Consider the following 25,587-nt stretch of genomic DNA (forward strand, 5'->3'; position numbering starts at 1 on the left):
AGTCTTAGGGAGAGAGACTCAGAAGAATTTCACTGCTGATCCAGATCCAGTCCTCTTTCTACTTTGTTTCTTCGGAGAGGGAGAGGAAGCTAAAAGCTCCCACTAGCCGCGGAGCGGCCGCGGAGTCAGGTCGCAGAGTCTTAGGGAGAGAGACTCAGAAGAATTTCACTGCTGATCCATATCCAGTCCTCTTTCTACTTTGTTTCTTCGGAGAGGGAGAGGAAGCTAAAAGCTCCCACTAGCCGCGGAGCGGCCGCGGAGTCAGGTCGCAGAGTCTTAGGGTCTTTGGGCTCTTGGGGCGACCCTGCGACCTACTGGCCCACTCCTGTTTCCTGAACGTGCCCTGTGTCAGAAGTGCCCATTCACGCGTGCTTGAGCGCTGATAGCTCACTGGATAGAGGCACTACCTGTGCTCCCTGCCCAACATCATGAGTAAGAAGGAAAATGGTGGTGAACTGAAGATGTCACCCATGTCACCTACCGTACCCAGGCCCAGAACACGATTGAGAGGGAAAACAGAAATGAATATGCACCCGGTCTTACCTCTCAGTAAGAATCAACCATCTATCTCCCAAGCTTTTGCCACAATTTCTAAAGGACAAAACTCGAGCCAACAAATACAACGTACGAAGAGCAATGTTGACATGACGGCGCGAGAAAAAAAGGTAAGAAACCTGAATGCCACCATTGCAGTTTTTGATCCACCCCCAGACAGTAGGCATGTGGCGGAAAACATAAGTATCTCACAACTCCCAGCCAACAGCAGACTAGAACTGCCATCGTTCCCCCCTCCCCTGCGCAGTGCCAGCGACCCCCCCCTCCGAGTGCTCCCCTACCTGGCTGCTGTCGTGGGTCCCCCCCCTCGCTGCGTGGGCCCCGCGGGGGTCCGGCGGGGAGAGCGGTGGGGAGAGCGGTGGAGGCTGGGGGGCGGTGGCTGCGCCTCTGGCTGCTCGGCCCGCCTTGGCCGCTGGGCTTCCTGTCAGGGAGGAGGGGGGGTGAAGGGCTGTGGGGACGCGAGGGCCTGGCTGCGTCCGGGTGCCGTGGCCTCGCCCTCCCCGAGCAGTGAAGCTCAGACTCCTGTGCCGAGCGAGCTCTTGAGCGTGGACGCTCTGCCGACACTGCCCCCTGGTGGTGTCGATGCGGAGTGGCATACTCCTGCTGTTATGTCAAAGCAGGATCAAGATCTGCAGACGCTTCCTCAAGATGAGAAAGCGAAATCTAGAGTAGAGGTCCACTTGGAATCCTTCAATGGAATGAGAAACCATGATACAACTGAGAAACACCTAACACAGCTGTCCTCGAACGAAATTTCAACACAAAGGAAAGCGAAGGCAGCCCGCGCAAGAGCACTATGGGTTCAAGTACAGGAGAAAAATATGGGAAAAATCTCCCATACACAGGAAATTGACCCACAAAAATCTTCCAGAGCAGCGCGCCTGTCAACGGACATGATGGAATTAAATTCACTAATGACATCACATGACTTATCAGCTGAACAAGACCCAAATTACAAAAATGGAACTATGAAAAGAACATGTCATACATCAACTCTGGTGCAAAAACAGACAGAGGAGCACTCGTTCTTTCAATGGAAAGACAATCCATTAGGATGTCATGATAAGTCACATGAGGTAACAAAGGACAGACATCGGCCACTAAAGGTAGAAGAGCAACCTCTTACAGACCTCGGTACACCTGATGATACAATGGCAGAACAACAGACAGAGACCCTGAATATGGCCCGTCTACCAACAACAATGATGGAACTACAAAATCTCTTGATTACAACAACATCACAGTCATTGATTCCGTTCCTAAAATTACATGAGTCAAATGTCGATGCAATAAAAGACCAAGCCACTTTGATCGCGCTGATGCATACTAAGCAGATTCATATTGAGAATTTCATCTGCCAAATACAACAACGTCTGAACACCGAAGCTGAGACAAGCTATGCATGGCAAAATAGACTGGCCGAAATTGCCAGTGCAGATCGAATGGAAAGAATACAAGGGAACTCTGCAATCATGTTACTTATGAATGAGATGACAAAGATAATGGCAAAATTAACAGAACTGTGTGGCCCGCAGAGGAGAATAGAACAATATGTACAGACACAACAAGAAGTACAATTAGAGAATACAAATGCCAAGATATCACCTCGGCGAGAGATAAACCATTCCACAACTGAGATACTACCTGTTCAAAGATCAGATCCCTTACCCTTCGACATGTTCCTGAAGCCGGATGGCAGAAGAAATATAAAAGGAAAGGTCTCTAACGAAGGGAAAAACAAGAAACGACAAACAGGATCCCGTGCGTTCTTAAGAAACCTGACCATACCCACGCCCCAGGAAGGGCTACTGATACCGCAAACCCATATGCAGAATTTAGATAACCAAACCATACAGGTTAACACCCAAAGAAAAAGACAAACAAAAAAGACAGAGATGCCTCATCTGACACGAAGAGAACTACAACAAGAGGAGGCAAAAGATGAAGTTGAGTTACTAGATCTATCCACTTACCCGGATGGCAACTCCATAGACATTTCATCTATAAACCAAGAACAGAACATCAAAGACATGATCCTCTTAGATCAATACCCTAATTCCAACTCGACGGCTAACCGCCGTCTAGAACTTACTTGTATTGACATATCGGATGAAGAATTTGTAAGTTTCGATACTATGGAAAAATCAAAAACAAAGGACAAAAGAAAAAAATGTCGTCTCGCTGACCAGAAACTATTAAGAGAACAAATAAATGAATCGACACTAGGCACCCACTGTCAGTCGACTTATGACGACAAGAGTTTTGCTTACCCTTTGTTAAAAACACCCATATTTGTCGATCCCTTAAAACGACAAGAGAAATACGTAATTACAATGACACATATACGACCAGCAAAGCCTGCGGTGATACTAAACCGCACTAATACTCTACGTGTTCTCCAGGCCATTCCAGAACTGAAGCACATCAATACGAAAGACTTATCCCTAGTCAAATTCATTGATGATCAGAAACTTGATACAGTTGAAATACAGCTTCTGACTCAAACAACTATGCAAGAAATCCTGCAAGCCGACACGCAATTACAATATATTGGCTTCAAATGTATCAAGACGAAGGAGATGAACAAAAGACCAAGGTCTGATGCCACGAAGTACAATAAAAACGATCTGAGGCCATTTAGCCGAAAATATGAAAAAGCAGATACATACTTTGCTTCAACAACAATCAACGATGCATCATCAACAGACATGTCAGATAGCGGGGAAGACGAAAATCAAACAAATCAACGATGTTCTACTTCTAGATGTATCAGAAGAGAATATACATTTCAATCAAAAGAAATTGAAAGTAGCTTATCTGTGTCCTCATAACAACGAGTGGAGAAACAGAGAGTACAGACCCTACTGACCTCATGGAATACCAGAGGTCATGATCATTTATTCCACCAAACCCATCCTAAACTACAACAAGCGCACATAATCTGTCTTCAAGAGACATGGTTGTCGCACCCTCCCACGTGCGAAGGATACAATATTTTTACTAATCCAGCCATCATACAACAAAAGGGAAGACCGTCGTCAGGGCAGATAACGATGATAAAAATTAACTCCTATTGGACGCCGGTGGAAGCAACAAATCTGAACCCATGGATTCAATATGTGGTGGTACGACAACAATACAAACCCGCCTGCAACCAGTCACGCTGGATGGTCATATTTAATATGTACTGGAACCCCATAGCAACTGACGAAACGGCATATCTTGATGCATTCTTAACAGCGCTTGATAAACTGGTCACAAAGTTTCCATCAATCGACATAATAATATGTGGAGACTTAAATATACGTATTTTTGATAAAATTGGAAATTACAAAGAAAAGAACGATCTATCCTCGCGAGCAAACGCGTGGATGAAAGAAATGAAAACAAGAAATCTGAAGCTGATGGGTAGCTATCAGAATGCGGACCGACAACTTATTCCAACGTGGTCACAAGGCACATCGGAAGCAGCTCTGGACTACATATACACCTCTGAGAACATTGAGAATGCAGTGACAAAAACAGAGATCACAAAGAATAACAACAGTGATCATCGCATGATATCAATGACATGGCAAAGGCAAAACCTAGACAAAGAGCTACTTACTCTGCCTGAGATGGAACTTAACGCGAAAACTACAAGACTAAGATTGAAAACCAACGACATTGTGGGACTAAACCAGAAATTTAGGGAAACAGGGAAAAAAGACGATGAGAAAATAAATTATGAATGGCTATTTGAGCCACATTATCGACCCCAAAAAGAGCAGAAAAAACACTTGCCTGATATCCATAAATACGACCCTATGATTGCAATGAAAAAAAGAGAACTACGAAAATTATGTAGAGAACTAAGAAAGCAAAGAACTAAAGAATCATATTCTACAATTAATATTGCCAAACAAAAATATCAGCATTGGTTAAAATCCCACAAAAGTCAAATGTTGCAACAAGATTCAGAGCAAATGCTAGCAAGCCTGAATAATCGCAATACGCGTGATTTATGGAGTCTGTTACATCCCACACAAGGTGTCCAACATCGAAGGATACAAAATGTGACTAAAGCACGTTGGATAGAACATCTTTCCGCTGTATATAAGAAGAAGGACACCCCTGAAACCGAAACCCAAAAGAAAATGAATAAATGGGCAATTACCACTACCAGAGAACAAATCCTACAGATAATCTGGAAATTGAATAAATCAAGAGCTCCCGGCCCGGATGGCCTGACAAACGCTACAATCAAAGCTGATCCAGAGATATGGGCGGACATGTTATTACAAATCATTAAACTGATTAACCAATTACACCAAATTCCTGCAACTTGGAAACTAGCGGTTCTGATCCCTATCTTTAAGCAAGGAGATAAAGAGAACCCAACAAACTATAGGCCCATTGCATTATTAGACCCGTTGGGCAAAATTTTCGCTACTATTCTACTAAGGTGACTAACGGCTTGGGCATCAGAAAACAAACGTATTGCTACTCGACAAACGGGCTTTGTTGGCGCAGTTGGTACTAACATCAACCTTTTTCTGCTGAATCTCTTAAAACATGAAGCAATGTGTTCTAAGCAACAGGTGTGGATAGCATTAGTAGACTTACATCTTGCGTTTGATTGCGTGAATCGCCAATTGCTATGGAACAAACTGGTTAAGTGGAACTGCCCCCCCCATATAATAAAACCAATAAAGCTGCTCTATTCTTCAACAAAAATACGAGTAAGGCTAACTGAGGAGGGGCATATGACCGCGTACATTAAAACCTGGAATGTTTTGAAACAAGGGTGTCCATTGGCAGCCACACTCTTCAATTTGTTCACATCAGATCTCCCATGTGAAATGATTTCGGACAGAATATTTCCACCGAAAATTAACTCAATAAAGATACCAATAATGATGTACGCGGATGACATCATATTATTGGATAAAACACCGAAAGGTTTACAAGAGAGTCTCCGAATGTTGGTAGACTATATGGAAAGAAATGAATTGAAAATAAATATAGCAAAAACCAAAATCATGACTATTATGAAAGCGAAACCAAATGAAAAAAAACAATGATATCCATTAACTCCTCCATTATTGACACGGTAACATCATATAAATATCTGGGCATATTGATTAGTCAAACTATGGAAGAAAAAGAATGGGAGATACAGATAAAAAAAAAAGCAATGGCACTGGCGAGACAAGGATATATACTCCACGAAAAATATGGCAAATTTTCGTACCAACCGATCATTGCATTCTATAGGAGTAAAGTTATCCCTATCCTGACATATGGAAGTGAAACACTGATTAATCTGTCGGACAAGATATGGCCAATTTTGGAAGCAACGTTTTGGCGGAAAATAATGAGGCTGCCCAAATCGTTCCCGATAACCCGTATCCGAGCAGAAATTGCAGTGCAAGCCCTGGCATCGGTGGTACTTTGGAAAAAATTTGATCTGTATCAGAAAATAACTGGGGAACAAACTATCCCGGCGTTAGAAATTTTCAAAGCAAAGCACAATGCAATAAACGCTAGGGCCCTGTCTAAATGGAAACAACAAATACTAAGAGCATTAGGAAATGAAGAGATAACAGAAGAAATGCTACAAATGAGGCCTCAACATGCCAAGAAACGATTAATGTACCAAGATTGGATAAGAACTAATGAATGTATAATTCGATACAAAGAAAATATAGCAAGTAAAGCAGAAATTAGACTGATCAACGTCCTCCCACCGTACCTGGTGATATTTCCGGACAAAGAAATAATAATGTTTTTTTTTTAATTCCGGCTTAATTTACTACCCACTAGAGAAAGACTTGTAAGAACTAAACAGCTAGTGAATAAAGACATTTTTTGTCGGATATGCAAAAATCAGGACGAGACAGAAAGTCTGTATCACCTTATGATGACATGCCCCGCCCTCAGTAAAGAAAGAACTATATGCAGATCTTATTTTGAGTCAATACAAAAGACGTTGAGTGCTGATCAAAGATGGGCCTGGATATTGTTGTCAGGGGCGGAGAAACGAATGACTTACATAATCTTTCATTTTTGGAAGAAGATCATTGACAGAATTGAAAACATGAATTGACTAAAATGAAGTTTTAAAATATAACAACTGTGATAAGATAAAATGAAAAGTTTAAATTTAAACTGAAACATTTTTAATAAAAAAAAAAACTAAAAAAAATATACAGACAGCTGTCACATAGTCACTGACAAAGCAGTGTTTGTATAATGTTTTCAACTAGTCATCTCTGCTAGTAATTGATTAGTCGGTAAGTTCTAATTACTATTCGCATACAATGTAATGCCTTTTTCTTTTCACACCACAGCGATTTGAAGCCAAAACAATAGCAGTGGGTGCTATGCACATATCAAATAACATAACATTTGCATCCCTGTTCATGTCATTTGTCTACTGCACAAGGTTTATAAAGAACCTTAAAGGGATAGTCCAGCAAAAAATGTTATTTAAAAAATAGATAGGCAACATAAAAAAAAAAATACTAGCACTTTTTTTTTAAACTTCGTATGTAACATTTTGAGCTATTCAAGCTCAAAATTCGCAAAAGCAAGCACATGGGCGCATCCATTTTGTGAAATGGATGCCCGCCTGTGCTGGCTTTTGCTTTTGTGGCACTAATGAAGGAAAAGCCTGCCAGCTGTAGTAAACAAAAGCTACCGCTGGGTGGCTTTTCCTTCATTGGTGCTGTACGCGGAGGACGAGGACCGGAGACCGGAGCAGGAAAGCTGCAGCTGAATCTCGGTAAGTGCTATTTATTTATTTTTTTAAAATAAGCACTAGCCGTGGTTTTTTTTCTAAGTTTTCCGGGCTGGAGGAGCCCGGAAAACTTAGAAATAAAACCGCAGCTTTAAAAACGTTGTATTTATGTTTGCGGTCGCTTTTGAAGCGACCGCAAACATAAATACAACGTTGTGTTTGAAAACGCTGCGGTTTTTCTTTCCAAGTTTCTCAGGCTCCTCCGGCTCGGAGGAGCCTGAGAAACTCGGAAAGAAAATACGTAGCGTTTTCAAAAACAACTGCGTTGTGTTTCTGCCTGCTGTGGCTATCACTTTGGGTCTCCGGTGCTCCCCCATGGGGACAAGTTACAAAACTTTGGTCTGTAATCCACACTCACAGGAGAAGAATGCATTAAGCTATCTTCTACATCACAGTACCTGGCAGACGAGTGAACCAGGTCTGCCTGAACAGGAGAAGATAAATATCTGTGTCCACCCCACAGAACTGTGAACTATAAAACTGAGCTTGAAGAAGGCCTGGGGAAGGGAGTCATTGCCCCTGGTACTGTGCATTGCAGAAGACAAACCTAAATAAGGTCAGGTTATGGCAGTCATCCTCCTGACATTCTCCAGGAACTCAATATTGAGGAAAACTATGGGCTATAAGGAATAATGTTTTGAGTTGGAACTTTTGAGTTTGAACTGAGAACTTTACAGCACCTCAAGCTGGAACTTTGTGTTATATCCTTGAAAGGAACTGAGGGATGGTGAACGGAGTCATTCTCTCACACACAGTTCCCACCTGTCAATTGGAACTATAATCCAGTGTCCAGGAGAAGGGAGTCATTCTTCTGGACCGAGAAGATCCAATATCTCTTTGGTTTGGTTAGTAGTTTAAGGGATAGAAGTAGGTGTTTTGACAAATGATGGGTTACTTTTCATTTACTTGGACATTCTGACAGATCCCTTAGTTCCTTGATGGATGCCGGGAAACCCCTCTGGAAGTTAGGGAGATATAGGTTTCCTGTTTATTTTTTAACAAATAAATGTCTATGTCAACAATCATGCCATCTGTGTATCAGTCTCCTCCTTCTGCACCCTTACATATGGTGTCAGGAGTGGGATATGATGTGGTTGACACAAACTGGGGGATCCTGACATTTTAAAAACGAAGTGACAGGGCATCCAACCACTACGTAACAACAAACGAGTCCCAGGGATTTGACCTCCCCAGTAGCCATGATATTATCATCAAGCTGGGGACCAGTGTAGTCCACAAAATCCTGAACCCTAGAATTGGAGTCATATTTTATCCATTGACACCCCCAGGCCATTCTTCGAGTGCAGAATGACATAGAGGGGAACAGTTATAATCTTTTTTGTGCCTGAGAGTATCTGATTCCTGCCAGAGACAAGATTATCATCTCTCTAGATCTTCGGGTAAACCTCCCCATGTGTCATGATTCACTGTTTCCGCCCTTTCTGGGCTTCATGGTCCATCAAGCACCGCAATGTTGTATCCGCTATTCTACCAACATAGCCGACACCATTGAGAAGCCCGCTGTCTAGTGTTTCTGCAAGACCTGCCACTTCCTAGAAAACAGACACGCCCCCCGGCTCTGCACGTCTCAATGCTACCTTTCTGAGTATCCGGCAAGTGTGTACCTAACTTTTCCCTCTACTCCCATGCTAATTCTCTTTCTAATTAGCGGTTCCTTAAACTTCCGTCCTGGTATCATTTTGTGCCGCTCCTCGTGCCTCCGCCTGAGGAAACGTTTGTCCCTCTTCCCTCCCGGGCCTTCCGTCCTGCTCCATTCCATACTCACATTCTGCCTTCTGCACTGTGTGAGTACCTCGACTCCTTCCTTGTTCCTAGACCCATCCCTGACTTAAGACTTAAGACCATTACTCACCTGATCTTCCTGGAATACTGAACGCTTACAATCTCTTTGAGGCTGGTGTCCGATCTACACACTGGAGACAGAGGATACCCGTCCGTACCTGTACAAGTCCTGAACAACCAGAAAGAAAGAAAGACCTCAGAGAAAGAAGACTTCAAAGGACAAACAGGTGAGACAAGAGGGAGAGTGTGAACTATTACTATTGCCATCTATATTATGTCTCCTGGGGAAAGTGGCCGAAAAGAGAGAGTAGAAATACTACCTCTTCTATTCTTTATAGGGGAAATTAAGTTTGCCCTCTTGAACTTCTTGTCAAGCCCAGTGAAGATTGAAAAGGGGGAGTTGATAGGATGCTTGATATATAAGAGCCTATGGAAGTTTTTGTCCAAACAGACCTATAGAGAGAAAGAGGAAGATCACCCTGACAATCAACCTAGGGAGACTATGACCCCCCAAAAAGGTGTCTATCCCTTAGACTGAGCCAGACTCTAACTATGATCGTGATTAGGCAGAGGGCGAGTCCTTGTGGGAAAATAACAACCTTCCCAGTTCCATAACATCTTTGGAAAGTTTATTCCCTCAGGGAATGGAAAAATTTGAAAATCTAGAGCTTAAAGCCTCAACGTCCTCCCACAGGGGTGACAACACTAATGGACTTGGAGGAGCTGAGAATACCACTCCTTACCTGAGAAGGTTAAAACACCTGAACAACTGAGGGAGAATGCCCAACCAACTCTCTAGACCAACAAAACCCTAGTTGTGACCCCTGCCAGGGAAAATATGAGCCACCCTATCTCCACAGTAACATCATTACCCTCCATTGGGGAACCTGTGTATAATATGGGGGAGGGATTGAGACAGGAAAACCAGACTTACCCTCTGACCACCTCGTCCACATAAGTACAATTCTCCATATTGCAAGGAAAAGCTCCCAATCTGTCCTTCCCAACAGATGGACAGTAGACCCTCGAAATTCCTCCTTGTAAGATTTCACACCGACATAGCTTCCAGACAGGACAGGAGGAGAAGGGAGAACCATTGGTTCTTTTAAATCCCCTTCATAATTCCCAAGAGCTGGGGACCCCCGAAAGACCCAGCGATAGTGAACCATATACAGACGCTCTCATAGTAGGAGATAAATATGGAGATATGCCATCCTCTATGCCCCCATCTCCTACCCGAGACATACCATGTTTCTCATGAGGAGAATCTGGGAATCTTACGAGGCATTGCCCTTTCAATAGGATGGATTTCCTCACCATACCCACTCTAAACGAACAGGAGGGGGGAGTTAAGGAATCGAGGGCTGCACCAGCCGGTGCTAATATCCTTGATGCCCAGACCAGTAAGATCATAACCCACTGGGAAGAGAATCTGGGGAGATATCTCCCTAAAGGGAGGAAAAATAAGAGCAGGAAAAACTACAACACCTTTCTGTACACAGGGAATAATACCACTTAAAGAGTGCCCACCACCCTAAAAGGAAAAACAATCTGGGCCCAACTACATAGGGGAAGCAGGGGATGTACCATAATATCCAAACTGCTTCCCTGGGGTTGGAAGGTAATGGAAAAAGAGGAAGTCAGCTGTATTCATGGTCATGTTGGAAAATACCACCAGACACAAATCTCCATCACCATATTAGGAAAAGAGAGCTGGATCATAGCAGCCGGGATCCCTAATTCACCCACTCAACCTGTCCTGGGCAGCACGGTTCCACAATTGAATCAATGGATGGCCCAAAACGCCCAAATCGGGATAAGATCGGAAGTGCAGGAGGCCGGTGCTAGAACCCTGACGAAACCATCCTCTGTGGAAGCACCAGAGCCCCTGGTGTCAGCTTCAGAAGGGGAAGCCACCATCCTAAGGGGAAGGGTATGTGATGAATTTGTAGATGTCATAACTTCTCCCACGGGGGAGCACCCTTCCCATGAGGCAAGGGAGGTGAGGCTGCTTCCCGATAGTCTTCCTGTGGGTGTTAATCACTGGTTGGATCTCATGGGGAGGGAAACCCACTATGGGACTAGTGACGACCTGGGGAGAACATGGTTCGGGAGGATAGCTCAGGGGCAACGTGCCACCTTGGAAGCAAGACGACACGGAGCACCACAGGTTCGATCTCGGAGTCCGCGCTTATAAACCTCTGGGTATTATGCGCGATATAAATAACCTAACCTATCATATCATAATCCACCTTACCCTGACACACCTTCCTACCCCATCACAAAAACACTAATCCTAATATTCCTATACGTTTTTATAGATTCGTCGTTATAGGAAGTAATGCGACAAGGAAGAGTGTAGGCTCCACAAAAGAAGAGTATCCTATAAAATACTGAGATGAAGAAGAGGCACATAGCCTTGCAGATGGCCCACAGAACCAAAGTGAGCATTCTAGCTGCATCAGGGGAAGTATGAAACAACCTGCCAATAAAAGAGAAAAAGGACACAAGACTAACATATAATAGCACATCTGACCTAGGACGCAGTATTAGTGCCTGATCCCTTTCCATACTCACCAGTAAGCCCTGTGCCCAACATGGTGCTACTGGTTGACAATATGTTCCTCCCACCCTCCTCCATTCTATATCTATCACACACTTAAACACACTACTATATTATATATATATAAAGTCCTATCCAGTCAGCGTTTGTGCTATTGTGCTAATGGCCTTTGATAAGTGTTCCTACCAATGCTCATAAACAACCATGTCTAAACTGATGGGTTTCTTTTTTCCTTTCCCCATCAGCCAATATCCTGCCAATAGCCAGTTACCTTTTTGATTCCAAAGTAAAATGAAAAACAAAATTGAGGTGTGCCGGTGTGGTGAGGCGCTGGGTTAGAACTAAATTTGAGAAGACAAACTAAAGTCAATGAGACCCTTACAAACCAAATAAGATTGGGTTGCTGCACGAAAGAGGGACCAGCAGTCACCTCATAAACTGCTAATAGATACAAACACTTGAAATTGTCACCTCTAAATGATTGCGCAGCCCTGAGTAAATGGTAAATGTCCTATTCAAATTGAGTGTGTAACTGGACAACAGATACGGTGAAACAAAGAGTCCAAAGCAAGTAGATTCTTCAGTCAAAATACGCTGTTGAAACAGATTTTATGAAATGATGCAAAAACAAGACTGCCCAACAGATCCAAATCTGTTTCAACAGCGTATTTTGACTGAAGAATCTACTTGCTTTGGACTCTTTGTTTCATCGTATCTGTTGTCCAGTTACACACTCAATTTGAATAGGACATTTACCATTTGCTCAGGGCTGCGCAATCATTTAGAGGTGACAATTTCAAGTGTTTGTTTCCAAAGTAGTTTGGTTTGACTACCTTTTATGTTCACTTTAGTATAGCCATTAACTACTATACAGGCCCACATGCTATTATATGTCCGAATCTTTTAAGCACAAACAGAATTCAGCTAGCAGACTAATTCCTATCTAATAGTAACTCCTAGTAAAAAATGGCATCCCCGCAATATTATTTCTTTACAGTCTGTCAAAAAATGAAGGATTAGCTCGATGTAATCCATGGAAGCATTACTCACATCAGAGAACATATTATCAGAGGGTGGATAGGGAAAAAAGTATTGTTTAGATATAAGTTATTCATGTCTATCAATACTGCCTTTCCTTACCACTATATACATTTGAGTAATAGCATAATGTCAATAACACATTTTAAAGTATAACGTGTACTATCAACCATCAAACAATTTACCACCGAATCTTAAGATTTTTCGTTTACACATGAATGAATATTTTCCGACAATGGCAAAAATATGTTACTACACATCAGTATGTCTGTACCCACTCCACCCTAAATTGTATTAAAACGTGTAGATCTGATAAATTAGCGTAGACCTTTTAATTCATATGAACTGTTTGCATCTCTGCTGCCAAAATAAATCTTCAATGCAATGTTACGTTAGCCTGCAGAGATGCTCCCAGCATCAATATCGACAGCCCTATCAACTTCACCCCTTCACCGCTTTAAGATCATAAATACTGGTCGTTGAGATTTCACTAGCCACATAAACAAATACTCTGAAATATTGTATATCATGGGGGGCGGTACTATAAAAAAAAGCTATTGTGTGCAGTGACTGAATCTGGCTCGATTAATGCCTAAAAAACGTTAACAACAAATGACTGGATAAGCACTTTTCTTCCTCTATAATTATGCTGTTGCCTTCCCTCAGCGATAGTTCCAAAACATTTTCTACTGAAGTGAAGAGTTTGGTATTGATCTCAGCAATGCCCAGGGTTACTTTGGTCAATAGCTCCAATAGTCTGTCTTCTCTGCTTTCATTCCCAGTGTCATTTTTTTCTACTCTGTTTTGTCTCTTGGCTGGTTGGGTTGTCTCGAGGGAGCCAGGTGTTGAGATCTTTAAGGTGATGGGAGTCAGTCTTGGGCACCGGAGCACAGTTCTCAAGCTGCCATCTCTGGAGCTGACATAGTTTTTTGACAAATAAAATATGGCAAAAGGTACGTAGATAACATTACCTCCAGTCTTTCACATTGAGCAACAGTGCTCTGCCATGCGACTTGTGATACCCTTTTTCACACTGAAATGCCTCCATCACACTGACTTGGAACAAAGGAGGTCACTGCTAAGCACAAATGAGCTGTACCTCACTTGGGGAGCAGGGCTGGGGCTCTGGCCCATACAATGGCACAGCAGAACTGTATTCTGAGATAAAAGTATGAGCTGGGGTGGTAGGTTGATTGTGTTGGCATTAGGAGGACTGCAGTTGATGTCGTGTGAGTTCATACCAGCCCTGCACATGATGCTTGAACTTATGGTAACATAAACGTGTAGTACCCTAGTTGGTCAGTGAATTGCCCCAGCAAACCGTTTTCTTGCACTGAGTGCAGTTGGCTAAATGTTCTGTAGTGGGGCAATTGTTGGCTAGAAAGCAGGTGCACCCCTGCCTTCCCCAGAAAACAGGGACTTACAGAATCAGAAAGAACACATTTGAAACTGCACTTTAAATTCTCCTGGAAATGCAGCTGGCACAAAGAATAGTTTGTTTTACTACACAAGTGGGGACAGAGGAGGCATTAACATGCACAATTAGTGTGTCCTTTTAAATAGAATAGACTAGGTGGCAGGAAAGCACGTACCAAGAGAGGGCCTCACTACACATGGAGGGGATGCATGGCTATAATAGGTAGGGGCATGTTGCATCTAAGCCATATGGAGAAAGGTCATGTGCCAGCCATGCACCAGGCCGGTAGGCAGCAAATAAATGCAGAGCTAATGTGTGTTGCAGAAGAAACATAAATGTGACAAAATGCCATTTTAAAAATTGCACCAGCAGAGAATTCAACCTTGCCACATAAAGAAAAGCTAAGTTGAACACGCTTGAACAAATCAGGAAAAATGCTGGAGCTGGCTTGACGGTGACTAAGCCAAAGGAATGTTAATGTCGAGCCATTGCAGGAAGTGCATATGGCGAAGTAAGATATTATTGCGTTTGGTCAGATGTCAGATAAATCAAGTTATAACGACAGCAAACCGTTTCAAGTTAATACCATCCCAGGAAATCAGAAGGAAGTGACAGATTAATGCATTCTGCACCCGGCTACGTGTGAAGGGACAATGCGAGGAGCATCTAAAGAAAAACAATTAAATACTGGGATGAAAACTTAGCAAGACGAGTCACAGAATAATTATTCATAAATGTGTCAAGAGCAGGATCGCGATTATGGATTGTGAACAAGTCTTTGAGCATGGCATGGGAGGTAAACATGGGCTATTTGATTTAATTAAAATAAGGTGATGCACTTGTCTCTCCCGGTCTCTCACCTACATAAATGTGTCAGCATGCAGCAATTTTGTGGATAGTGTGACCGCATTGTACCCCATTAGCACATGTCTTTTTTTACCCCAGAAGTAATTTAGGGACTACCAATTAATTTCCAGATATGATGAGGTAGCACTTTCTTAGGGAAAGGTACAGGGGTGGAATTTTAGATAGCGATTGCCCAATCCCTGGGTGCACACATATAGGTTCCATATTTAGCTTTGTTGAGGGAGCCAATGAGCAGGAGTGATAGGTTTTCATAACTGTGACATCACAGGGACCTTTCCGTACTATATAAACTCCTGTTGTCTGTTCAAACATTGGAGAATTCTGGAGTGAGAGCTTGGCTTTTATCTTGATTTTTCCCCAGTCTATTGCAATAAACTGGTTACCTTGCATTTCAGCTTACCACACTCTGTGTTGTCTTTCTTTTGACAAATGCCAGGTAGAGGGCTTTTTGGCATTTGGCCACTACTTATCAGTTATGTTCTTTATCCAGAAGGCATTCCACCTCTTGCCCGGTGTGACTAAGACATGTCCTAAAATGCTCATCTAGCCACTATACGCAGATGGATGACTTGCTTTGTTTTTCCCTCTCATCTTTATAATTGTGGCATTGACCTGCTCCTGAGTATCATGGGTTTGCAAAATAATGATTATTGTCGTCTAGACTCAGATAAGTCACAAACTATATCTGGATTGGAATTTTTCTTCTACTCAGTGAATAGGAGTGGAGGTGGAGACCAGGAACATCCTATATCCTTTACCCTGTGTTTTGTTTCCCCAGTTCATCAGTAAATTCAATCTGCAACTCCCATCTTTCTGCCCCAGAGACACTGGACTGAACCTGTAACTATTACAGCTGTAACACTTTAGCATGTGCTGCTTTATTTTGAACACTAGAGTGATATGTGATTGAAGGTGATGCTGAATGCAAAATGAATGTCTTCAATTTACCTCGTGCAACACAGGCATGTCCGGTCCATATAGTAGCATCTCTGATGTATGAAAAATGCACTGTACCCGCATTTTCTCACTCATAGTCCCTAACAAGAAATGTCATATGGGCATATACCATGCAAGTTGGTTACTAGGATGGGTGTGTGGAACTATACAGGTATTAAATAATAATAATACCCTCTTCTCTAGTAACAGTCCCCCTGTTACAATCACAGAATGGTCATCTGCATGTCTCCAACCAATTGTTGGATGGTGTCTTCAGTGGGCAGTGACAAGAAATCTCACATGAGTGTATGCCATACAAGGTGGCCTCTGCGAGTCTCCCCTCCCTCGTATTTGTCACAAGAACATGGTGCATGTGTTGCATACTAAGCTGCAGCCATATAACATAATCTGCTGCTAAGCAACTCTGGGATGTTCTCTTATGTACTATTCTCCGCTACATAGGGCCTCATTCTAAGTGCGGTGGTAAGGGGTTAACGGCGCGGGTAAGGATGCCGGTGCCGTTAACCCCTTACCGCCGCATTCTGAGGTCCTTTAGCGGGTCCCGATAAGGGCGGCTGGTAAAACCAGCCGCCCTTAGCGGGACCCGCTAAACGACCAGGGAGCTAATAACGGGCCTGTTATAAAAAGCCTGTTATAAACAGGCCCGCTATTAGCTCCCTCCCCATTCCCATTGAGCCCTATGGGGGCTCGAATGGGAATGGGGATGGGTATTTTGAATGAGGAATTACCGGGTCCTCCAAGGTTGGAATGGCCTTTCATTCAAGTTACCCGGACCCGGTATGCGGTATGGGGATAGCCACGGCACTAATAGCACCATGGCTACCTCCATACTCGTAATGAGGCCCATAGTCACACCAGATGTCACACTCAATTAAAGCCACTGAGGGGCATTTCCTGAGATGTCCTTCCTCCCTAGTCACTGACTCACTGAATACGAATGTCATACATGCATATGTCCTGCTAGGAGGTACTAGGATTCTGACTTCACTAGTAGTCGTGACAAAGTGATGGCACACACAGTTACAGCTACAGACTGAGAATCTCCTGCCTGCCTCCAATCAGCTCTGGGATTTTAACAAAACATATTCAGTTTCACTTTTCTTCCACTGCTTCAACTAAATCCCACTTTAATTTCCTATCTCAGCTCAGCTAAATCCTATTGCAGTTTCTATGTTCTACCTCTCCCTCAGCTATGCCAGCAACATCCCACCTCTACCTGCAGGATTAACTACGAACTCCACCCAACCAAGCCCTGTATTACCTGCCAGGTCAAGTGCACTGCGCCACACCCCGGTAGTTGGAGAAAGCTCTATCCGACTTAATCAGCAGATACTTAGGTGATTCAGAGGTCGCCGTGACACGTTTGAGCTATAGCCTGTGTCAGTTGTTAGTTCATGCAGCATATCCAGATGCACAGTATTGTAATCCGCGTAAGTCTGAGTGCTGCACCATTTGAGAGAGTCCCTGAGGTGTCGGTGGGCAGTCAGTAACTTCGACCCAGCCAATATGTGCTAAATTGTAGATCCTGAATTTTCATGTACAGATAACTTATATAACACAGACTGACGTAGCAGAACCTTACATTATAATACACCTTGTTGTACAGTATTGCATTGCATGGCATCACGTTGTGTCACATAACATCGCATTGCATCACCTTGCCAAACAAGTTAATGTTATAGGGAGTGGTGACCAGGTGCGTAGAATGGATGGCTGTAACAAGGTGCACATATACCTGCTAGAAGTTTTGATTATGGCCGGTAGATAGTAGAGTGACTAATAATGGATGACATGGGGTATCGTGATAAATGCATATACGATTGAGTGGGGGGTTAGGGTTGAAGGGGCTGGGTGTGTGTCGAGAGGGAGATTGATCGGGTGAGAGAGCTAGGGAGAGTAACTAATGGTGAGATAGGATGAGGAAGGAAAGGTGGGAATGGGCACTCTGTGAGAGAGGGTGGGTAGTTTTAAGGATGGGTGGATGGGAGTGGTTAGGGGTGTGGTTGGAGGGTGGATGAATGTTATTGATAAGGGATGCTGGTGGGTTGGGTAAGAAGGGGTGCAGAGGGCGGGTGTGGTGAGAAGTGATGTGGGATGTCTGAAGGGTTGGTTGAAGCTGACAGCAGACAAGGATATGTGGCTGAGCAGGTGGGGGTGAGAATGACAGGTTGAGGGAGGATGTGTGTGGATAGGAAAGGATGTCAGCAATGGGTGTGGTGTTACAGAAGTGAAAGTGATATAGCGGCACTGCGTTACATGCAGTGTCAGAGTGATCCCTCAATGTGGAGCAGGTGTCTGATGACTGTGTTCTGTGTACATGTTAGCTTAGCAAGGTTGAAGAATGGGGAGCCTAGATAGAGGTTGGATAGAGGCAGCTTACATAATCCACGTGGGGCAGAATTGTAGTCACTTGATGGGACAGGAAGGGAAATGTGGGCCTCAGGATTTTGAAGTAGTAAAATGAGGGTTTGACCATTGTGTAGGAGCAGCGGGAGTCCAAGAGGACCCATAGTTTCGTTGCAGCAGTGAATGTAATAGGTAGTGCTCGTAGAGAATAGGGGCATAGTAAATGGGCATGGAGTCATGGTTTTAGGGAAAATGGTCAATTAGCCGAATTTCAGTCTTGGCTCTAACACGTGGGAGGACGTTATCCAGATTTGAAAAGGCACAGGGAAGATGCTAGGTCGTAGGTGCCACTGTTTGGAGAGTTGCAGGAATGGAATATGATTTCTATGTCCTCAGTGTAGTTGCGGCTGGCCAGTCAGAAGCAGTGGATTAGTGCTGCTAGCAGAATGAGGAATATTTTGAAGAGTAGGAGAAAGAGAGAGTAGACCCTACCTTTGACCCGCATGCCACTGGTCAAAGTACAGAGCAGAAAGTGGGGAGGATACACGGTGTGGGAGTGGGTTGACTCAAAGTAGGCAGTGCAATCAATTGCCCTTGCATAGACTCCCAGCTGGAGACTAGGATTAAGAGGGAAAGTATGGCCAAGGCCACAGACAGGCCCAAGAAGTCCAATGCCGCTGCACCTTCAGCATCTCACAGGTGTTTTTTTTTATCGCTTGAGATGCACATAAGGGCAGTTTCTAATTCTCTGCAGCGGTAGGAAAACTTTGTGGTCTATATCCACAGGACATTGGGCCTCATTACGAGGTAGATGGTAAGGGATTACCGGCACCGGTAAGGACACCGGTGCCGGTAATCCCTTACCACCCTATTCCGAGGTCCCTTAGCGGGTGCCTTCCTTAACGCCTGGTTTTACCCGGCGTTATGGAAGGGACCCGTTAAGGGACTTCAGAGCTAATAACATTACTGCAAATTGTGGTACCGTTATTAGCTCCATCCCCATTCTCATTGAGCCCTATGGGGGCTCGAATGGGAATGGGGAATGGTACCTGGAATGGGGACTTACCGGGTCCTCCAAGGTTGGAATGACCCGGTAAATCCCTATTTCAGGAACCCGGACCCGGAATGCGGTAAGGGGGTGGCCATGGTGCTAAATGCACCATGGCTACCTCCTACCTCCTAATGAGGCCCATTGTCCTCAACATGCCTCATGAGTAAGAGGTACAATAGCCTGAATAATCATCCAGTATGGCCCTGAAGCGATACTTAGTAATGATGGTAGCATTTGAGTTACAATGATTAAGACCCACTCCCTTAGGAGGTGATTTGTAAAATGGATCTTGACCATACTTGCTGAGGAAAAAGTGCCATCTGGATTATGCGTTCTGTGGCCACTATTCGGCTGTGCGAGAAAATTTTCTGTAAATAGAGTCAGTGTGTAGGGGGCTACAGAGCAGCATGCTTTGCTGCTCTGACCGACCCGTTTGAGAAAGTACATGCATCAAGGATGCACTGAAGAGGAGATTGGTAAGGTGGTGGGGGAATGTGGAAGCCACATGGGGCAATTCTTCAGTTTGGTGTGCTTTGAGCTGAAATGGCTGACCAGTTGCAGAGGCATTTGGAAGGGTGATGTCAGAGTTGCTGGTGGGCAATCTGAAGTACACAGTGATTACTTCAAAGACTTACTTGGGCAAGATCCTGAGCCAATCCTATTGGAGAAGTATGCCTTGGACCTTAGTACAGCCACTCTTTAAGGCCTCAACTTTTATTGACGAACAGTCTGTTGGTGACATGATGATCTGCTCAGCATTTGCGTGCAAGGGTGTGGAGGATTACACCATTTGGCATGGTTTTTCTTCTTTAAGGTCCTGTCGATGGTAGGCAGGGCTAGGGAGTTGAAGTGTTTGAAAAGCCAGCTCTCCAATACAGGGATGTTAGGTTTGTCAGGCAGGAAGGTGGACAGTGGTTGCTTTGAAGCTGCTAATTAAGCCTCCAGAACAAGAAGGCAGGAAGGATAGCTCAGGGGCAACACATTTGTCTTGGAAGCAAGACAACACAGCGCAACCATGTTATAAAAGAACAATTATAATAATTATAGGAACCACTGCCATGCTTTTCTGCCGGCGGGCCTCTTCAGCCGATGCTGGGAGTGTGACATGGGAAAGGGACCATTACCAGAAAGCCAGCCATATAAGATGATGTGACATGAACACTGTGTCATCCAAATCGATTGTATATCCCGTTGTAGTGGGCCGCTTCAGAGTGGGTAGCTTTGGATGAGTTAGTGGTGATAGACCCCAGACATTTTAGCGTCCCCCCGCGTCTTCAATTGCCACCTTTCCCATCCTCTAGCGACCCTCTAGGTTTGTTCCTGATTTGAAATGTGTACAGGTACACAGTCACCTTTGTAAAACAGGAGATTATTTTCTTTACACTGTTTTAAATTTAAAAAAATGTGTTTTTTTTAACCAAAGGGTTTTTGTAGTTGACTTTATTGAGAAGAGATATTTTTCTTTGTAAAAGTATTACAGTATCCTGGTTAGGCACAGAGATATTTACACATTTGTAAAATACAATTTCGCTATTCCTATGTCAATCAATATTTACAACTTTGACACGTATGGATTTGAAATGATAACACTGCACATTTTGCAGGACATCTTTACCACTTGGTAAAATCTGGGGGTGGGTAGCCAATTGGTGCCATTTCTTGGCCCGCATCTCACCATATTCACAGGAACTTTTGTTTTTGTCTTGAAGGAATCACCCTCTCCGAGTACTTCCGTGACATGGGCTACAATGTCAGTATGATGGCGGATTCCACTTCCAGGTGGGCTGAGGCTCTCAGAGAAATATCGGGACGACTAGCAGAAATGCCAGCAGGTAACTTCATGCACTCGCCCTCCCGTTTCCATATCTATATAACATAACAAAGGTATTCTTTTAATTACACATAACGTACAGTTCTTGTTTTAAAGAGGTAATACCCACATGCATCAAGCTTTGTCATGTCCATTTAAACATAATTGCTACAAATAAGTTCTTAAAGAAGTCATGAATCTCTTAAAAATTGATTATGGAGAGCTCTGCATTTCTTGGTTGAACGCATTTTCTTGGAGGAGCTCATGTTCGTTGGGGGTGTGGAGGGGGGAAGGTAACGTGAAGGGAAGGAATAACAGCCTCGAATGCCTTTCATTCACCTCACGCCCCATTTTGAACGCAGCCGCGTCCTTTTGCTCCTGGTGATCCCTATGAGATCCGCCTGCTTTATGCGCCTGCTTTTTGCACCAGTATAAAGCAGGTGGACCCCATAGGAATTCATTATACACGCTCCCTGCCATGCATACAGGGAGCGTGTACAATTGAAATGAAAAGGCTCAGGGAAGATTTACTTTCAATTGGAAACACTGCTTACCAGCAATATTCCCAGTTGAAATAAAACCCTGCCAACATGCGAGCATGTCAGGGAGGGCTTAATTTCTATTGGGAGCAACGCTTGTCATGCGAGCATGTCAAGTAGCGCTCCAAATAAAAAGTAAACGCTGCCTGTCATGCCAGCATTTCAGGCAGTGTTTACTCACTTTGCACTGCGGAGTACACATGTGAAGGGCACATTTGTCCTTTCCATTTGCACCCTGCAGTGCAAATGATGAAATTTGGCAGCCAGGAGCCGTGGCTCCCGCGCTGTCAAATTACGTGTTTATAGAACATGAAAAACCCCAGTGTCTAATTTTGAGTTTCACAACAAAACTCACAGGAATGAGCCTGACCAGTTGCTCATCTATGCAGTGAGGATGTTCCCCCAAATTGTGATATATCTTCACACGTGGTGGAGACTTGTTGGGTTAGTTAACAGTATTCCGGATTGCTCCTAGTCCTACTTGGCCAACCTCCTAAATGGGAAACACTGTTATTCAACTTACATTTGACCACTCCCCTACGGAACTGGAGGTATAATAACTCCAATTACCCGTAATCCATTGTTACTTTCCCCAAGCTGGACCATGTACCTTCTAGAGGAGACCAAGGGTGGGCAAGTAGGGGCATCAGTACCTTGACATGAAAGAGTAGAACTAGGAGTAATAAAGATTTCCAGTAAGTAATCCAGACAGTACCTCATATTCTTCTTTCTCGTCCCATGACTTGCCTTTGAGGTATACCCAAGCAATTCCATGTAGCAGGGAACCAATGATATACATCTCACACACAATGGGGGTCATTCCGACCCTGGCGGTAGGGGGTTAACGGCACCAGTAAGGATGCCGGTGCCATTAACCCCCTACTGCCCTATTACGAGGTCCCTTAGCAGGAGCCGCTAAGGGACCAGGGAGCAAATAAAGTGCCCGCAATTAGCGGGCCCGTTATTTACTCCATCCCCATTCCCATTGAGCCCTATGAGGGCTCAATGGGAATGGGGATTGGTTTTTTGAATGGGGACTTACCGGGTCCTCCTAAATTGGAATGACCCGGTAAGTCCCCATTCAAGGAACCCGGACCCCGACTGATTTTGGAGGCAGTCATGGCGCTAATTGCACCATGGCTACCTCCAAACTCGGAATGACCCCCAATGTGCTGCTGCCCCTTCACTATTTTATTACAGCCACTATAATAGCAGGTTTAACATAGTTACTTAATGAATAACAGCAGTGAGGACACAGCCTCTCGCCCAATACAACCCTCCACAGGATTGTCCACATTCAACATATAGGGCCTCATTAGGACCCTGGCGCTAAGTGTTGAACCGGGCCTAAAAGGCTGCGGCGCTGTTAAATACTTAGCGCCTTACTATGAGGTCCCTTTGCGGGAACCGACCTTAACGGCTGGTCTAGACCAGCCGTTAAAGTAGGGACCCGCAAAGGGACCTTGGTGCTAAGTACGGTACCGCAATTTGCGGTACCATATTTAGCGCCTTCCCCATTCCCATAGAGCCCTATGGGGCGAAAATGGGAATGGGGAAGGGCCATGGTTCAATGGGGAATTACCGCCCCGCTAACCTTGGAATGGGGTGGTAATTCCCCATTGAACCACGGCGGACCCGTTACAACACCGGCACCCACCATGCTGCTAATAGCGCCATGGTTTAGCGCCGGTGTTGTAATGAGGGCCATAATGTTTAATACATGTATCTGGGTTCATTCATGTTGCATCCCTCCATTTTTCTGCAATGATACCTCCGTGAGCATGCAGCCGAGAGGCTGTCTTTCCCGTGGCTGATCTGCCGTGTACCTGCTGAGCCAGGAGTTACCTAGATACCTCAGACAATGGGAATAACCAGCTCACTCCATCCACTGAATGTTAACACAGGTGTCTTCTGGCCAGCCCCTGCTGCCCTAAAGGTCACCATGACACTGTCTGATGTCCTCATGCTTTTAGTACACATATTCCAGGACTGTTCGTCTTACGTCAATGCTATGCCAAGCCTCCTCCTCCACGGATGCGGACTGTCAAAGAAATCTTGCTATCTATAACACTTTGACACCACCTTTTGCAAATACTTAGGATCACATCCCAAAATTAGAGTCTCAGCTTTCACTCTAAGAAACAGGGACGTCCAAACAGGGCCCAATCTCTGCCAATCTATGTACCTATAAACTCAATGGGCCTCATTACCACCCTGGCGGTAAGGGATTAACGGCGCCGTAAAAGGTGGCGACGCCGTTAACCCCTTAACGCCTTACTACGAGGTTACTATGCGGCTCCCGACCTTAACGGCTGGTCTGTACCAGCCGTTAAAGTAGGGACCCACAAAGGGACCTTGACGGTAATTACGGTACCACAATTTGCGATACCGTAATTACAGCCTTCCCCATTCCCATTGAGCCCTATGGGGCAAAAATGGGAATGGGGAAGGGCCAATGGTAAATGGGGAATTACCGCCCCGCCAACCTTGGAATGGGGTGGTAATTCCCCATTTCACCATGGCGGATTCGGTAAGTTACCGGCGTTAACCATGGCGCTAATAGCGCCATTGGTTAACGCCAGGGTCGTAATGAGGCCCAATGGGTTCAAAACTAGCCACATGGATGGAAGGATTGAAGCATGAGTGGGAGATCCCAGAAAGGAGGTCACTCGTAGGGCTGAGGCCTGGAGGAATCCAGACTCTTCTAGAATCTTCCCACCATGCCGTCCCGTTCAATCCTTTCATGGTCACTATTCAGAGCCTTGAGAGATGCCTACTGCAACCTCAGGGACGAAACAGTGAACCTCTTGCGAAAGCCATCTTGGAGGAATTGCAATATGGTGGCTATTCTACCATGCCAAGCCAAGAAAGTGGCCCAATCTCTACTATTGGGCCAAGAGGGTATCCAACCCAACCCCCATCCTTAGATTTCCCAGATTCAAGCACCACCCCAGATCTTCCTTCAAACCCGTGGGTAAGTGGATCAATGCCTCATATTTCTGGGACTCTGTAATCCAGTGTCTGTGAATGTGGGCTACTAGAGGCCTGAGGTGCAACCTTGCCCATGGAACCAGGAACACACAGGATGCCATGTGTCTTTCTACAGTCAGGAGCTCCCTTGTAGATATCCCGAACTTTGTAAAAAGCCAGGGATTACACTGCCTGCGTGTTTCCCTATCCATCAGAAGGAACACCCTCTCCTGCCTGGTGCAACCGTGAGCTCTTGTAAGGTTGCTCAGCGCCAGTAAGATATCTCAGTGGCGTAGGCGCTCACTGCTGCAATCTGTGTAGGATCTGCAGGTCGCAGGTTCACTTCCTGGCAAGGTTGACTCAGCCTTTTATCCTTCCCAGGTCGATAAAATGAGTACCAATTTTGATTGGGTAATAATAATTGTATATCAAATATTCTATGTCAAGTACTTTGGATAAAATAACAAAGTATAATTATTGTTGTTATTCTCTATTATGGCAAAACCATAAAAGTTCATAAAAAAGGCAAGCAACAATACAAATAACGTGAACAGCGCATACTTTAAACATTATATCATAACAACACATAGATATAATATATAAATAATTAAAAACCTAATGATATAAAATGCTAGCACCAATTCATAATAATAGTAATCAAATAAAGTAGACTCAACAATCCTCATATGAATTTTTAACCAGCCACCCAACAAGTTAATTAGTCTGCAAATTGAGTCTTAAAAAGCAAACACCAAAATGTTCGAAAAACAGCCCCAAAAAATTGCATAACATTCATTCATAAAAGAAATACTAGTGTACGATTTGGTACATACAAAAATACCACACCCAGTATGAATACAATTTAGCCTGTTAGCTACTTTTCGCTGAGC

The 25,587-nt window shown here is 44.2% G+C and overlaps 1 protein-coding gene across 2 annotated transcripts in view; it reads left to right on the forward strand.

Annotated features, from left to right (window-relative positions):
* LOC138456646 (V-type proton ATPase catalytic subunit A-like) overlaps nt 1-25,587 on the forward strand; it is a 373,621-nt gene that overhangs the window by 206,993 nt on the left and 141,041 nt on the right. For both annotated transcript variants that reach the window (XM_069607191.1, XM_069607192.1), the window contains exon 9: nt 21,088-21,210. In XM_069607191.1, coding sequence (XP_069463292.1) covers nt 21,088-21,210 — 123 coding nt within the window. The remainder of the gene's footprint in view (nt 1-21,087; nt 21,211-25,587) is intronic.

The sequence above is a fragment of the Ambystoma mexicanum genome, chromosome 1p (assembly GCF_040938575.1).
Source record: "Ambystoma mexicanum isolate Mex_15411 chromosome 1p, UKY_AmexF1_1, whole genome shotgun sequence".
NCBI lineage: Eukaryota > Metazoa > Chordata > Amphibia > Caudata > Ambystomatidae > Ambystoma > Ambystoma mexicanum.